A 12007-nucleotide genomic window follows, 5' to 3' on the forward strand; every position below is an offset into this window, starting at 1 on the left:
GCTATTGCCCATTGCTGTATCTCGCATTATCAGCCTCTGCCTGAACACATCACCAAAATAGTCTCGTATCATTATCCTATTATCAATATAAATAAATCAATAAACTAATGATGTTCGCTTAATAGATATGCAGTATGGTATGTTTAAAGAGGAAAAGAAGTATGCAGTTCATTTCAGAATTATTCCCTTTTTTAAAAAATGGTGACATTTGTAAAGTAATTTAAATATGAAAATTATCTATTCATTTGCTCTGTTGCTCGGCACTGTGCTAGACATGAAATGGGGAAAGAAGCAAAGGTGACTGCTCTTGAATTAGCTGGCTAGTAGAAGAAAGATACAAAAAATGTGCAAGGTCAATGAGCTAAAACAGACAAACTAAAAGGACAGGGGATATCAGGCGGCAACTCACAGTGACAACTGTCAGTTACTGGGGAAAATCAGCAACTTCAGAGACTTCCCAAGAGCTAACATAACATCTTTCCCTTTTAGAACCAATAAAATGTCCACACAAGGAATCACAGAATATGACAATGTTTTATCTTCTATTTAAATTTGTTCACGAAGCTATACTTTTACTGAAAGTCATACATTGTTCAGTGACATCATTTCTGGAAACTTATCCTTAGAAACAATTTTTAAAGTAGTAAAAGGATAAATGTAAAAACTGTTCCCCACGACCCTTGTTTCATAATTACGAAAAAGGGAAAACAAATGTAGGAGAATGGTTAAATATATTGTGGTTTATCTTCCTAAAAACGAAATACAAAGAATATAAAGAATAAGAAGAAGGAACATTTTTGACATCTGAAGTTTTAAAAGCAGGTATCAAAACTGTAGGGACATTATGATTGTCCCTATATTATATATAGATGGGTAGATGAAACCTATTAATAGACAGGGAGGCAAACAGAAATTATAGAAATAAAAATGGCTGCTTAGGTATTAGGAAAGTATGTGTACGTCCCATTTTTAAGCTTTCCTTTTATGTTGTTTTAATATTATTTCAGTGATAAATACATATATCTTCTGTCTTTGTAACTCTGAGCCCTGAGAGTAAACAGCACCATAAGAAGCAGTATAATACCAAGAATGTGGTGGTTTTTAAGGAATCATTTGATAAAAAGAGGAATCCCAGTTGGTAAGGAACAATGCTGAGGGCTTCTCAGGAGAAAAGGTCTGAATAGGGACACAGAGATGGTCATGTGCGGAGAAGAGGCAATCACCCTCCTCTGCCCGTGTGAAAAATGGATTCATGAGAACTCCTGGGCTGGGTGGCCACAGTCACTCATCTCTGAGCTCCTGTCAAGTCATCGGGTGAAGAAAGGCTAAGTTCTAAAAAGTAGGACCTAAAATTTCTCCTGGGGAATTATTTTAACACTGGAGGAGGAAAGGAGTGAGAGAACAGTAGACAACTGAGACTTAAAGAGTGTTCCAGGGACTTCAGAGTCAGAAACTTCTAGCCCCAAGGAAGGGACAGAGAAAACACCTAAGCTCAAAGAGGGAGGAAGTAGAAAATTAAATATTAACAAAGAACCTTTATGTTTTGACTTATTTTTTTTGGCTTTGCTCTAAATTGTATATCATCTCTTTGTTGGGCTATTCCTACAAACCACACTTATAAAGAAGTAGGTTCCAAAACTATGCTAGAATACAGGTGATGATAAATGTTACCGCAAACATCAAACACCTAAATGTGTACAGAGAGAAAAGTCCTATCTTTTTCTGACCCTCAATTATACTTATTCCCTCCCCCAAAAATGTAGATATTCAAAACCAACATTCTTGCTTTCTAATAATTTCATACATGTGTATCTAATACCTCAACAAGATAATAATCTAATTTAGAGAAGACAGAATACACAATAAAAACCCATAATAATTAGCAAATGCCAAGTGGAAAGGAGAGAGTCAAACGCATCCACTGACTCACAGATCATAAGAGCACAGGTGGAGCAGGTGTGCACATCAGACAGTGGCTGGTAGTGCACAAACCCCAGCCACTCCATCTTTCCAGGCAGGTGGGGTCTGTCTTATCACCTGACCCCACAGCCCCACTTACCTCAATCAGAGCTCCCTTCTCCCTGTCCTCTGATCGCTTTGCACTGTCCAGTTCATCATGCATTTCTGAGAGCTGGTCCTGGAGATCCCTGATTTCAGTCTGATGCTGCTCCCGTTCCATCTTCACCTGGAATAGCCTGGCAAGGAAGGAAGTTCATTAGACAGGATCTCCTGGGCTCTGCTTATTTCCATCCAGTCTGATTTCTGATCTTCAGAGCTTTATACAAGTCTCTAAAGACCCAAGGAGCCTCCCCATTCTCTGGTCTGCACTGAGCAAGGGATCACCAACCTGAAAAGGTGCCTGAGAAGAACTTAGGCTATGGTCTCATTGCCCAACAAGAGGATAAATGAGAACTCAAACCAATGAAGTGGGTATGGTTATACGGAGACATTTTCTCCCCAGAAGGAGATGGTAGGGTACTAGAATTTGAATGTAGAAGATAAAGAAATGAAAAAAAAAAAAATTTCCCACTAAAGCCACCCCACCCTTTCACTGTCTACTATCCCAGTGTTCTAGACCAGGAGAGTTGGCAAATTACGGTCTGTGGGCCAGTTCAGCCCACTGCCTGTTATTGTAAAGTTTTACTGGAACATGGTCATATTCATTCATTTATGAGTAGCCATTTCATCTCATGATACAATGGCAGAGCTGAGTGTGTACAACAGACTATATGACCCACAAATCCTAAAATAATCACCACCTGATGAAAAAAAAGTTTACAAAACTCTGCTCTGAACCAAACTCACAACTACTATACCTCTTTATGTTGTAAAGCTTTCCTATACCCTATATTTTCTGATTTTTTTCTTACTAAACTCTTTTCTGCAGTTAGCCTCTATGATTGCTTTAAGCGCAAAATACCACCATCAAAACTGCAAGGACAATCCAATGCTTTTATTATATAATGTCTTCTTTTTCTTGAACTTCCCCCTAGATTTCATTCCCACTTGACTTTCCACTTAAGGCTTCTGTCGTGTCCACGGGACGTCATAGCACTGTGGATTCTCAGACCTTGGTTTTCGATCCCTTTGCTACAGATTTTAATACAACACAATGGCAGTGGCTTTCCTTCTCTGGAGACTCAGAGGAGGCATAAGCAGCCATCGCAAACACCAGCACCATCCAGGATAAAATGCACAGGCTGAGAGCTCACGGAGGCCACGTGACGCATGCTTTTTAGAAGCTGGGCCCAGGCTCCTTGAACTCTGTCTTTCAATATCAGCACTCAGTGTGCCCTGCTTCCCACTTACCTGCCAGGAGGTCCACTTTAAGGGCTGAAACTCTGTAAGGCATACTTCAAGGTGCACAAAGAATGTTAAGAATTACTAACCTTTTTGTTTATCAGTCTACATGCGTCGCCAGCTTCACAAATTTACCAGGGTAAGAGGAAGAAAAGGAAAAGTCAGCTGCCTTTATAAATATTTAGAAGGCTGGGTAGTATTAAACGGACAGAAAGGTTCTAGCCACATGTCATGGAGAACCTGGGAAGGGCAACAGGCTCTCAGCCCAGAACTTACTCCTCCAGGTTCTTCCGGAGCTCCCCTTCACTTTCTTCCAGTCGTTGCTGCAACGTGGAGTTCTCCTCCACCTTTTTGTGGTGTTGGCTTCGGAGCTCTTCTAGGTTTGCTCTCATCCTCTCTCTCTCTTCTTTGATGTTCTGTTGATTCTAACAGGAATCAGTGTGATTTTTCCGGAGCTCCCCTTCACTTTCTTCCAGTCGTTGCTGCAACGTGGAGTTCTCCTCCTCCTTTTTGTGGTGTTGGCTTCGGAGCTCTTCTAGGTTTGCTCTCATCCTCTCTCTCTCTTCTTTGATGTTCTGTTGATTCTAACAGGAATCAGTGTGATTTTAAAGTACCTCCACTGTACAGTAACGTAACCCCACAGAAGCCTACTTCTCAACAAGCAGACTCCGTATCTTTGCACTTACATTATTAAACAACTTAATCAAACTATATAATTAAGGCATGGGAGTTCTTAACTAGAAAGAACATCAAATATTCATATTTAATGAACTGTAATACTTGTAAAAGAAAACATAAACACAGCCAAACCTCATTCTGCTATTTCTATGATTTAGTTCAGATGTTTTATCTACATTTAGTTTCCCATTGGCCTGCCTAAATCCAACAGGGTTTCTTTTACTCTGTCTAAGCAAAGAGTCTCTACAGGCTTTGGTTACGTTAAAAAAAAAAAGAAATTATTTGGACAACAGCAGCCAAATACACAGGAATTTACTCAGTGATTAGAGGAATGTTACTTTTGGGGGGGAAAAAATTGGCTTTCACTCTGGGCATCCCAATGCATGTAAAATATTCTTCATCAACCTAGACAGAAATGGGAAAAGTAACATAAAGGAAAAACCAGATACCTTGACCTCCAGTTGAAGCTGTCTCTGAAGTTCAGCCACTTCTGTGGTCAACTTGCTTTTCTGTTCCAATAGATCTTTGACTTCAGATGTGGAATTAGAAGCCTATAATTAATTGCAAAGATATACTAATTTAAACATTCAGAGTGCTTTATTTTAATTATCTTCCCCTTCCAAATATAATTAGTGCAGTAACAGATGAGGCATAACACTAAACATTTTAAGACCCAATTCAAACATTAACCCCCACAGGGAACCTTCCCTGACTTGATGGGCAGAGTTAACGTTGCTGGTCCCCTTGGGACTCCAGTGAACTTTACTCTACAGCATTTACCAATCACAGGCATCATTTCATCAGGTACCTCAACACTAGTCCAATACGACTAAAACTCGCATAGGTGGCATATTTGTTAGAAGTCCGTAATGTATTCTGTAGAATATTATAAAACAGTAATACATTAAATTCAGGATAATAAAACTTAAAAAGCCTCTCCATAATACATTCTATATTCCAGAGCATGGAAATCAATGGTTAGCAAAAAATCAGCAACGAAATCTTTTTGTAAGTAAATTGGGGAAAGACATTCATTTTTTCTATTTTAACGGCACAACACAATTTAGTTTTAGTGTTTCTTAAGAGTGGTTTGAGAACGACTACATCAGGAGATGACGAACTTTTGTGGGACAGGGACCAGGTTTTATGCACCTCTGTATCTACAGAACCCAATGCATCTCATAAATTTAATCAAATCTTAGTAAATGATCATTAGAATTCTGATTTTGCCATGATAGAGTAGCAAATATCAGATTTACCCTCCCAGCAAAAACTCCGAAAGCTAGACAAAAATATGTAAAAACAATTGTTGGCAGGCACTGAAAAGCAAGCAACACAGAGTTATAATCCTTACAAAGGAAAAGACAGGAGGTAGCCCCATATTCACCCTGGGTTCTCCATGACTCCATTTCCAAACCACAACACAGTAAAATTTTATAAGCACAGACAATGTCATTAGGAAATTGCAAATTAAAACAACAGTGAGGCCCGGTGGGGTGGTTCATGCAGTGGTCCCAGCACCCTGGGAGGCTGAGGCAGATGGATCACCTGAGGTCAGGAGTTCGAGACCAGCCCGGCCAACGTGGTGAAACCCTGTCTCTACTAAAAATACAAAAATTAGCCGGGTGTGGTGGCCCACACACCTGTAATCCCAGCTACTCAGGAGGCTGAGGCAGAAGAATCGCTTGAACCCAGGAATTGGAGGTTGCAGTGAGCCAAGATCATGCCACTGCACTCCTGACTAGGTGACAGGGTGAGACTCCATCTCAAAAAACAATCAGACAAACCAACAAGATACCACTATATATGAATTAGAACGGCCAAAATTCAAAACACTGGCAACACCAAATGGTGGCAAGGATGTGGAATAACAGAAACTCTTATTCTTTGCTTGTGGGAATACAAGATAATACAGATAATTTAGAAAATGGTTTGGTTGTTTCCTACAAAACTAAACATGCTCTTACCATACAACCCAGCAGCTGCCCTCTGGGTGTTCACCCAAATTAGTTGAAATCTCATGTCCACACAAAAATCTGTATGTGAATGTTTATAGCAGCTTTATTCATAACTGACAAAACTTGGAAGCAATCAAGATGCCCTTAAAAGGTGAATGAATAAATTGTGATATATCAGACAACAGAATATTAATACTCAATCCTAAAATGAAATGAACTATCAGTTCATCAAAAGGCATGGGAAAAAATGCACATTACTAAGGGAAATGAGCCAAACTGAAAGTGTGATATACTGTGTGATTCCAATGATAGAACACTCCAGAAAAAATAAAACCATGGAAACAATAAAAAGATTACGGGTTGCCAGAGGTTAGGGGAGAGAAAGGAACAAACAGGCAGAACACACAGGATTTTTAGGGCAGTAAAACTCTTCTGTATGATACTAAATGATAGATACATGTCATTGTTCATTTGTCAGAAGCCAGTAGAATGTACAACACTAAGAGTGAACGCTAATGTAAACTACGGGCATCTTTGGGTGACAATGATGTGCCAGTGTAGGCTGTATGACTGTGAGAGGTGCACCCCATGCTGCAGGATGCTAACAGTGGTGGACGGCATATGTGGGGACAGGACAGTAAATGGGAATGTGAACCTAAAACTATCCTGAAAAATAAAGTTTGTTAATTTAAGTGAGAAAAGTGTCCAGAGTGGCAACTCACTGATGAAGGAAAAAGAGATTAGAGTTTAGAGATGGTAAGCAACAGGGATTTCAATATCAGGGTATGAGAGAGGAGACAGCTCCACAGAAGAAGTTCCAAGAACTTACAATAAATACTCCCTGGATTACTGGATGATTCCTAAGCTGTATATGAGCACAGCAAGAGTTCAAGAGGACTGCAGAGAAGAGCTGTCAGGAGGCAAAGAATCCAACAGAAACTTCACAGGTTGCTCAATGCTAGGGAGACACTAGGGTTCCGAATCAACCAAAATAGAGAAACCTTGGTGGACATTCTGGCATTCATTTGAAATCCAAGAAAGGAACATGGGTCATGTCTTAGTAGTAAGGGCAAAAACTTAAATAGACACTCTCCAATAACGCCTAGAACAACCAACCATATAGAATCAAGATAATCTGAAAGTAATTTAACTGTCTGTCAAAACAAAACTTAACATTCTTCAGGGGGAGATAACACATTCTAGAACGTCTATAACTATTCGTCACCCACTCGGTCTAGCATACAATTAAAAAAAAAAATCATTGGACATGCAAAGAAGTAGGAGGAACCAACCAATAACTAAATAAAATAGACAACAGACACAGAGATGGCCCAGATATTAAAGTTAATAGATAAGGACTTCAAATTAACTATAACATTTTTAAAATAGAAACAATTATGGACAAAGGATGTTTTTTGTTTTTTTCTTTTCAGACAGAGTCTTGCTCTGTCATTCAGGCTGGAGTGCATTGTCCCAATCTTGGTTCACTGCAACCTCTATCTCCTGGGTTCAAATAATTCTCCTGCCTTAGCCTCCTTATAGCTGGGGTTACAGGTGTGCACCATCACACCTGGCTAATTTTGTATTTTTAGTAGAGACAAGGTTTCACCATGTTGGTCAGGCTGGTCTCCAACTCCTGATCTCAGGTGATCCATCTACCTTGCCCTCCCAAAGTGCTGGGATTACAGGCATGAACCACTGCGTCTGGCCCAACAAAGGGATTTTTCTAAATGAAGTTCCAGAGATAGATTCTATAAAAATATAACCAAGTAGACATTCTAAAACAGCAATACATAATATCTGAAATTTAAGAACTCATTGGATCACAGCTCACTGTAACCTCAAACTTCTAGGCTCAAATGATCCTCCTACCTCAGCCTCCTGAGCAGTTATGACTATAAGCACGAGCCACCATGCCTGGCAATTTTTATAGTTTTTGTAGAGATGGGATCTCACTATGTTGCCCAGGCTAGTCTCAAACTCCTGGCCTCAAACAATCCTCCCACCTCAGTCTCCCAAAGTGTCAGGATTACAGGCATGAACCACTGCACCTGGCCAAAGAAAAGTTCTTAAAAGAACCATCCTTTAAAAGAAGGATGAAGAAAAAGATTCTTTTAAAGACATCTTTAAAGAAAAAGTCTTAAAGTAAGATTGACATAGCCAGAAAACAAGACAAATGAATGTGAAAGGTCAATAGAAAACACCCATAATATCTGATGCCCCAAACATACATACACACACAGACACACACACACACGAAAAGAGAGAGAATAGAGCACAAGGGGTAAGAGGAACACCATCAACATTTCTAAAATACATTTAACTGGAGACTGAGAAGAGCTGGGAGAGACAGAATGTGAAAGAAGCAATATTCAAATAAATAATAGCCAAGAAATTTTCAAATCTGATGCACCTATCAAGTCGAGAGCTCAGTGAATGCCAAGAAAAATAAATAAAAGAAAAATCACTCTTAGGCACGTCATAGTGAAAATCTAACAACTGACAATAAAGATAAAATATTAAAAGCACCCAGCTGGAAAAGACACATCACTTTCAAGAGAATAACACTAAGAACGATGGCTGGCTTTCCAATGGAGCCAACTGGGGTCAAAAGACAAATAATGTCTTTAAATTCATGAAACAAAACAATACTTGCCACACTAGAGGTTCCTCAAAACTGAGAGTGAATGACAGCTATTCTCAAATAATGCTCCCAAAAAGTACTACAGGATATTAAAAGAAAAAGTTTTCCAGGCTGAAGGAAACCACTCCTAAATGGAAACACGGAAGTACAGAAAGGAATGAACAGCACTGGAAAGGGACTACATCTAAATGAAAGACGGGCTGGACCTCTCCAACAAAAATGACCGAACACTGCTGAGAGATGCTGCAGACATAAGTAAGTGGGGAGAAAGTTCAAGTTCACAAATAAGAATACCAATAACATTAAGACGTCAGTTCCACCAAATTTATCTATGCATTTGGTATAATCCCAATCAAAATTCCTAGAGGCTTTTCTTGGTGGAAACCGACAAGCTGATAAAAGTTTATATGGCAAGGCAAAAGACCCAGAATAGCTAAGATAATCTCGGAGAAGAATAAAGCTACCAGATCTCAAGGCTTATTAAAGTTGCAATAATTAAACTGTACAGTAGTAGTGCAAGGAGAGACAAGTAGACCAAAGCAATGGAAGAGAGTCTAGGTGTTACAGAGGATATATCCACTGGAACTGGCACGCAGCGCTACCAGGAGTGTAAACTGTTTCAATCACTTTGTAAAATCATTTGCCAACATTTAAGAGTTAAACCAACGCCCAATTTACAACCCAGAAATTGTACTCTTAGATATACTCCCAAGAGAAATGTGTTTACAAAAAAAAAAAAAAAAAAGACACCAACGTTCAGTATGGCATTATACCTAACAGCCAAATACCAGAAATGACCACTAAGAGGATACACTATGTTGAGTGATAACAACAGAAAACTACATTTCAATACAAAATAGCTACCAGTACAGGCAACATTAATGAATCTTGCTGATATAATGTTGAAGAAATGAAGGGGGACACACAAGAATGCTTATTACAATACATGTTGTAAAATTTTATTTATGTAAAATTCAAGAAAGGCAAAACTACTCTAGATGATAGAAGTCAGGATATGATTACCCCCAGAAGGAAGGAGTACCATTTTTGGGGAAGGAACACAGGAAACCCAGGGAACCCAGGAAACCAAAACCACTCTAGGTGATAGAAGTCAAGATATGATTACCCCTAGAAGGAAGGGGTACAATTAATGGGGAAGGAACACCAGAAACCCAGGAAACCTGGGTGATGGCAGTGTTCTGTATCTTGATCTAGATGGTATTTGCATGGAAGCAAACCTATGTTAAAAATTCAATGAACCGTATAGATACAATTTGTGTAATTTACTTTATATAAGTTATACCCCAATAAAACAATATAAAAACATATATTTGTTGAAGACTTATTTGTTTGCTAAGTTATACCCAAAGCCCCTGCCTCTGTGTTCCCAAGACCCTTTATACATATATTTGTTACAGAAATCTGCATTACACTAGAGATTATTGCTCAATCACTGCCAGTGAGATTCTGTCCCTCTCTGCATAGACTGTATGCAAGTAATAAATAAGTGTATGTTAGCTAAATTGGCTTTCTCCTTTAGATGTTACATTTCCGTAATGAAGAGGGACCTGATTGAAGAGAGTCTATTAGGAAATATTATCTCTCTGATCTGAGTATGAATATTAATGGATCTTCTTTTTTTTCTTCTTCCATGAAACTAACACAATGATTCTCTCAAAAGGATTTGGCTAAAATCCTACAGTAAAGTGGTTAGAAAACTACAAATAGCTGAGGGGAAGAAATAAAAGCAGGAATGAAAGCTAGAAATGGCAGCATCTTGGCTGACACGTCCCTGAATCCAGGTGCAAGTTGTGTGTGATAAATTTGGAATGAGGTACTTCCCCGCCTACCCCTGTGAAGAGAATTAGAAACACAAACACACAACTTCCAATTTTCTTAGGCAAAATGAGAAGAATCCATTTTAGAACTCTAAATCCAACCCAATGAGGGAAATTATACATTGTTCTTTCCCATACAAAATCTCTACCTGCTTTGCTGTTTTCCAATACGGTCTCCGTCCCTAAGGAAGAGGGTTTTTACATTCTCTCCTAATCACTTAACTGACACCACAAAGATAAAACTCCAAAACCTTTGCCAGCAAATAATCAGATTCCGAACATAAGAGGGAGGGAAGAGGAGTAGGAAAATGTGGCAATTAAACAGTCATGGAGCTGTAATAGGAACCTGAAGTCTAAGAGCCTTGGTTCATTTTCTCATCATCTCTTGATTTGGCAGCTTCTTTTGTTGTTGTTTTTAAGAGACAATGTCTCATTCTGTCACCCAGGCTGGAGTACAGTGGCACAATCAGAGCTCACGGCAGCCTCCACCTCCTGGTCTCAAGTGACTTCTGCCTCAGCTTCCTGAGTAGCTGGGGCTACGGGCATGTGCCACCATGCCTGGCTAATTTTTTAATTTTTCTAGAGACAGGGTCTCACTACATTGCCCAGGCTGGTCTCAAACTCTTGGCCTCAAGAAACCCTCCCTCCACGGTCTCCCAAAGTGCTGGGGTTACAGGCGTGAGGGACCACACCTAGACAGGCATTAGCTTTTTATGTGGTCTCTCTTCCTCTAATCTTACCTCTCTCCAAAAGCTGCAACAGGAATAAACTTTCACAAACACAATGGTATTCACGTCTGTTTAAAATCCAACAATGGCAACCCACTCCCTTCACAGCCTGAAATGGAAACTTCTCACATAACTTCCAAGGTCCTTGCTACCAGGCTCTACCTCCGCCCATCCTGGCTCTGTGTTCCCACTACACTACATTCCCTCTTTAACATGGCAAACCCATGCTTCTTTATATCTGTCTGTGCTATTCACTTAATCTAGAACACCCCAGCTTCCCTTCTTCTCACAAATAATTCTATGATTTCTTGAGGCAGCATTAGTGTCATTGTCCCTAGAAGGGCTATACCCTGACTTCGCCAGTTCAGGCTGGTCACCCCTAGTCTGTGGCCCACAAGGACAATCTCAACATCAAGGCCAAAGGCCACACTCACTCTAAGAACAAACAGGTACACTTTACGAGTTAGGCACGTGCTTAACTTACCACTCAGTAATTTTACCTCTAGTTATATTCTCAAGAGAAATGAGTGAATGTGTTTACTCCCCTCCACAAAAAAGTACAATAACGTTCATAGTAGCTTTATTCCTAGTAGCCCCAAACCAGAAATGTACACCAAGAATACACACTGTGTTATACAGAAACAATGGAAAACTACATTTCGATACCAAAAAAGTTACCAGTATATGCAACATTAATGAATCTTGATGATATAGTAATGTTGAGGAAATGCAGCTAGACACACAAGAATACATATTGTGAAATTTTCTTTATATAAAAGTCAAGAGAGGCGGCCGGGTGCGGTGGCTCAAGCCTGTAATCCCAGCACTTTGGGAGGCCGAGACGGGCAGATCACGAGGTCA

The 12007-nt window shown here is 39.6% G+C and overlaps 1 protein-coding gene across 1 annotated transcript in view; it reads right to left on the reverse strand.

Annotated features, from left to right (window-relative positions):
• Positions 1–12007, reverse strand: part of CGNL1 (cingulin-like 1) — a 135373-nt gene that overhangs the window by 99364 nt on the left and 24002 nt on the right. Inside the window, exons 5-7 of the mRNA XM_011940571.1 lie at positions 4428–4529; positions 3577–3725; positions 2060–2195 (exon numbers count right to left, since the gene is read on the reverse strand). Coding sequence (XP_011795961.1) covers positions 2060–2195; positions 3577–3725; positions 4428–4529 — 387 coding nt within the window. The remainder of the gene's footprint in view (positions 1–2059; positions 2196–3576; positions 3726–4427; positions 4530–12007) is intronic.

The sequence above is a fragment of the Colobus angolensis genome, unplaced genomic scaffold (genome assembly GCF_000951035.1).
Source record: "Colobus angolensis palliatus isolate OR3802 unplaced genomic scaffold, Cang.pa_1.0 Scaffold19, whole genome shotgun sequence".
Taxonomy (NCBI): Eukaryota; Metazoa; Chordata; class Mammalia; order Primates; family Cercopithecidae; genus Colobus; species Colobus angolensis.